This window comes from Mustela nigripes, chromosome 2, assembly GCF_022355385.1.
Source record: "Mustela nigripes isolate SB6536 chromosome 2, MUSNIG.SB6536, whole genome shotgun sequence".
NCBI lineage: Eukaryota > Metazoa > Chordata > Mammalia > Carnivora > Mustelidae > Mustela > Mustela nigripes.
Genome location: NC_081558.1, coordinates 19,936,349 through 19,941,858, shown reverse-complemented (window position 1 = coordinate 19,941,858; position 5,510 = coordinate 19,936,349). Strand labels below are relative to the sequence as shown.

Here is a 5,510-nt window from a genome sequence, read left to right as displayed (position 1 = left end):
CTGGTTCCTCAGCCTCCTATCCCAAAGCTGCAATTGGCCCGCCCCGGGCACTCGGCTCCGCCCCCTGAGCTGCGATTGGTCGGCGAGCGGGACCCCGCCCCATTTTCCTGGAAAGTTCTTGGAAATCTGTCAAAGGTGTTTCCTTTAGCTGCCCTCAGCACCGCCCTGGGGAGCGGGCGCCCCCGCCCACACCCCTCCCCCGCCCCGCTGCACAGCCGGCGGTTCTAGGAAGACGTCGCTTCCGGGAAGGGTTGGGACACAGAGGACAAAAGATTAGGCGGCTCGCCCCGCCCCGCCCTCCCGGCCCGCCCCCCGCGCCCTCCCGGCGCGCCCGCGCCGTCGCCGCTCAGTCCCAGCCTGCAGCCTGTGCGCCAAGGGAGCTTCCCCTGCGAGGGATCCCTGCGCCCACTGGCTCGCTCCAGCCGCCGCAGTCCGGCCGAGCCCCAGCTCCGGAACTGCCGTTGCCGCTGCCGGGACATGGTCCTCTGCGTTCAGGGGTAAGTGCGGCTCGCCGCCCAGCGCCCGGCGTCTGCGCGGGGCTTTCGGGATAGTACCGACTCGTGCTCGCTGCCGGCCAGTAAAAAGGCTGGACGGGCCGGAGATGACTGAGTGCGGAAGGAGCTCGGGGTGACGACAGGGAGCGGTGACAACACCGCCACTACCTCTCCTCGCCCTGTGGGTAGTGAAACTGGGGGTCGGCTGACGACGGGAGGAACACAGGGCAGCCTAACCCTGGGTTCTGGCTGGAGCGGTTGAACGCCAGGGAAGCGTGTCCTCTAAGACGTGGCTCACCTGCCCAGACCCCCTTCTGGGCCCATAGCTCTATACCCTAGCCTGCAGGCCGTAGGGCCTATCGGTGACCTTGGGTTAGCCCCTGCCCCGCTCTGTCCCATCATCCACCCTTCTGCCATGGGCTAGCGACTAGGCTTTTCTTGGGAAGCCAGCCTGAGATCCATGGCTCCCCCCAGGTTAGCACCTGCTGGCCAGCAGCTCTTGGAAGAGCCTGAGTTTGGCCTGATTTAACTGTGGTACCCCCACAGTTGCGTCACCCCTCCTCTCAACCCGGTCTGGGATCCCATTGTGAGCACTTGGCTCCTGACTCCCTTCTCCAACTTTCCCCCAAACACTGGGGTAGGGTGGGGGCTGATAAGAAGAGTCTTGGCCTCAGCTGAACATTCTTCCATACATTCCTTCCGCCTTAGCATCCCCTTCAACCAATAGGTCTGATGCTCTCGGGACTGATCTGACAGGAACTCAGAAAGCTCCAGGGAGAGAGAAAGGAGAGATGACTGAGTGTCCACACCCAGGGAGCACGGGGTGGCCCAGTGGGTGGAAGGTGGGGCAAGGCTGAAGTGCCCATTGCCCTGAGCAGTCCTGTTTCCAAGGAGGGAAGCAGGAGGAGCTAGGAAGACTGTACTACTGTATACTTCTCCCTGATGGTCTCCCGCATCTCCCTCCTCTGAATTTTGAGACTCCCGAACACCCCCACACCCTTGTTCTCAGGACCCCTCCCCAATTCTGGGATTCCACATTCTCCACAGGGCCGGTGTTTGGTGTCAGAGACCAAGATTTTTTTTTTTTAAGATTTTATTTATTTGACACAGAGAGACAGCAAGAGAGGGAACACAAGCCGGGGGTGGTGGGAGAGGGAGAAGCAGGCTTCTCACTGAGCAGGGAACCCAATGTGGTATCCCTGGGATCCTGGGATCATGACCTGAGCTGAAGGCAGACTCTTAATGACTGAGCCACCTAGGTGCCCCAGGGAGCAAGATTTTTAAGACCTCCATATATACAGCCACAGTCCATCTGGTGCCCTCCCCAGGTAGGTTTGGGCTGCTGGCTTTGTTGGAGGCGCCCACCCTCAGGGCTGAGTATGCTCCACTGGCATGTGTCCCCATTCAGGACTCACAGGCTGGGCTCCGCAACAGGCACACACACGTACAGGCCACCCACACCTAGAGCACACCCGCTGTCGCCCCCGCTATGGCGATGACAGCTGTGGACACACCCCTCTTCAGATACAGTCATTCACCGGGAGCTTGTCATTCACCAGGAGACCAATAGGGCTGTTCACACACCCAGAAACCATGTTGACCCTAGAGGTGCCCACACCCACAAGTGCCTTGCTAAAATGTCAGGACAGGGCCACCACTGGAGGTTCTGGCCTGAGTGGCTAGCCTGAGCTGAGTTGGGGGACCCAGCAGGCAGGCCTCCAGCTGGTTCCTTGGAGCTTGGCCTCTGGCTCCCCTAGTAGGATTCCAGAGCTCCCGTAAGGTACCCAGAGTGGGTGTGGGTAAGTACGCAGACTGTGGTAGGCCGAGACTGTTGTCTCGGCCCGGATGGAGCACCTTCCCTCCGCTCCTTCCTTTGGCCTGACAGACTCAGCTCAGGAACAGGCAGACCTTGACTCCCCCATGACACGCTTTGCTTTTATGACTTCGGGTTATAAGTTCTCCTTGAAGGCAAAGCCCATGGTTTTGTTATCTCGGTGTCCTGAGGCCCAGCAGGGGACCAGACCTAGGACTGAGGCCTGAGGAGTGAGGAAGGACCAGCAGTCTCTTATTGGGAGCCAGAGCCCATGCCCCTTACTCCCAGGAAGCCCCAGGATAACCATGCTGGGTGGCCTTCCCCTAGAGAAAGGCCACTGCTAAGATTGGGGCTGGCTCGGCAGCCCAACTCTTGTCACCAGAGAACACGGTATAGCCAAACCCGTCAGGATCTAGTCTGGGAGTACCCCCCATTAGAGGGTGGAGAAGCTGAATAGCAAGGTTTGCATAAGATCAGAAAGCCTAGTAGGGCTGGCTTGCCAGGGTGGGATCTGTAACATGGAATGACTACCTTGCCCCGTCTTGGGAGCTTATGTTTGTGGGAGGTGGAACTTGCCAGTGTCCATCCCAGACCCTCAGCTGGGAGGAGGAAGAAATGGGATGGGAGTCTGACCTGTTTGGGGAGATTGTTCCCACCTCTCAGCCCTGGCCAGTTTGGACTGAGTTCTCCCCGACAGGTACTCCTGTCAGGCATCCTGCCATAATTTGGGGGCCTCTGGAGCACCCCACGAAGGTTCAGGCCATGGTTCAAGCAGGACCAGTGCTGTGTAATCAGCCCACCTCAGCCCACAGGGCACCAATGTGAGGCTTCTTTACACTGGATCCTACTGCTGGCGGGGACACCAGTTTCCCATTCTGAGCTAGAAATGCCTCTAAGGACTGATCTGTGTTTTGGGTTGGTGCACAATAGAGAGTTCAATTACTGTTCAATAAATGCAAGAAGGCAGAGGAGGCTCTTTCAAAAATGAATCTCCATGTGGGGGGAAGCCATCAAGGAGGCTTTTGTGCTGACAGCTGGGAGGCGGTGTGCTGACATCATTGAGCCCATGAGTGGGCAGAGTGGGGAACCGAGATGGACGGGCCAGAAGTCATGTAGCCGGCCCTGGGCGCAAAGGATCTCTGGAAGCAGGGTGAGCACAGGGCCTCCACTCACTGCCAATCCCCTCTTTTCTAGGCCTTGTTCTTTGCTGGCTGTGGAGCGGATCGGGCAGCGGCCCCTGTGGGCCCAATCCCTGGAGCTGCCCGAACCAGCTATGCAGCCTTTGCCTGCTGGGGCCTTTCTGGAGGAAGTGGCAGAGGAGACCCCAGCCCAGCCGGAGAGTGAGCCCAAGGTGCTGGACCCAGAGGAGGACCTGCTGTGCATAGCCAAGACCTTCTCTTACCTCCGGGAATCCGGTGAGTTCGAGGAAAGAAGCAGGCCTTGTTCTGGGAAGTCCAGTGGGGAAAGCTTAGCTCTATCTGTTGAGTCTCCCTGCCCTGGAGAGTCTGATGGGTAAGGGGCAGTGTTCCCCATGGAAGCATAATGGGGGAGGCGGAGTCCTCCCCTGCTTTGCGCCCCCAGCTGAATGCCTCTGTGACCAGGCTCTCTGCCCCCTCTCCACTTGCCTAGGCTGGTACTGGGGTTCCATTACGGCCAGCGAGGCCCGGCAACACCTGCAGAAGATGCCAGAAGGCACATTCCTTGTCCGCGACAGCACCCACCCCAGCTACCTCTTCACCCTGTCGGTCAAAACCACCCGAGGCCCCACCAATGTGCGCATCGAGTACGCCGACTCCAGCTTCCGCCTGGACTCCAACTGCCTGTCCAGGCCACGCATCCTGGCCTTCCCCGACGTGGTCAGCCTGGTGCAGCACTATGTGGCCTCCTGTGCAGCTGACCCCCGGAGCGACAGCCCCGACCCTGCGCCCACCCCGGCCCCGCCTACCCCGAAGGAGGATGTGCCTGGTGACCCAGCGCTGCCCGTGCCCACAGTCACGGCCGTGCACCTGAAGCTGGTACAGCCATTCGTGCGCCGAAGCAGCGCCCGCAGCCTGCAGCACCTGTGCCGCCTTGTCATCAACCGCCTGGTGGCTGACGTGGACTGCCTGCCGCTGCCCCGGCGCATGGCCGACTACCTCCGGCAGTACCCCTTCCAGCTCTGACCTGCCAGTGTGGCTGCCGGGCCTCATCCGGCCATACCCTGGAGGGGACGGTAACCCCAGCTGGACTTGGGCTCCCGTCATCCCTCCTCAGGTCACCCGGTGTCTGTGTGCAGCACCTGACCAACTGGACCAGGAAGAGTCAGCAGGAACAAGGCTACAGGGGTGGGGGATGTCTGGAAAAGCGTTTCACAACCTAGAAGTCAGCCCCCACCCCAGCCCCCATGTGGCTGGAGTGAGCCATGGGTCAGAAGAGAGGGAGACAGGCAGGACCTGTCTCATCCTGTGGGCTGAGCCCAGGCCCCCACTTGCCTGCTATGGCCTCCTGAACTATGTAGACTTTGCCGGCCCTGGTTTCTCAGTCCACAGGGGTAGGGCGGGCCCCCTCCTTCCAGCCACCCTGTCTCAGGGCAGATGGTGGCTAGAGGAACTGAGGTTGGCAGTGACGGTCCCCCCAGTGGGGGAATAGGCCAGACTGGGGGACTGCCAAGTTATACAGTATTTATTTATTTATTCTCCTTGGGTTGGTCTCAAGCTGAGCCAACCCCACGTCTCTGCCCTGAGCCCCAAGTGCTCTCGAGACCCCAGCTCTGCCCCAGCTTCTCTGGTTCTTCCTTGTGGAGAGCCTCACCCTGAGACCTGTTGCTGGACCCAAGGCAGTTCTGGATATCCTGGCGCTGACCCACCCACCTGTGAATGTGCCCCCCGCCTTCTGCTGTGGAAGGGTAGATAAATGGACAAGAAAATAGGAGCCCGGGCGTCAGTGCCCAGCAGAGCCCACCTCTCCCCACCCCTGCAGGGCAGAGCCCTACCTGCACAGAGCTGGTCTGGCTGGGCCACGGACCTGCGGGAGCGCGCAGGTCGCCCCAGGTCTGCTGGGCCCACTTCCTGCCTGGGAAGGCACCTGCACGTGAGAGGGAAAGGCCTACATATCTGATAAAGACTTTATCAAATAATTATTATAACAAGCAGAACCCAGTTTGGTAGTCTTTTTTCTTCTACTGATTTTTCTGTATTGACAATAAAATTGTACTTTTCATTTAA

General features: G+C 59.6%; 1 protein-coding gene across 1 annotated transcript; it reads left to right on the top strand.

The window, feature by feature from the left end:
* The first annotated feature begins 321 nt into the window (after window positions 1-321).
* On the top strand, window positions 322-5,510 carry CISH (cytokine inducible SH2 containing protein). Its single transcript, XM_059389818.1, has 3 exons — window positions 322-497; window positions 3,502-3,722; window positions 3,937-5,510. The coding sequence occupies exons 1-3, from the start codon at window positions 478-480 to the stop codon at window positions 4,467-4,469; spliced, it is 774 nt and encodes a 257-aa protein (XP_059245801.1). The 5' UTR covers window positions 322-477; the 3' UTR covers window positions 4,470-5,510.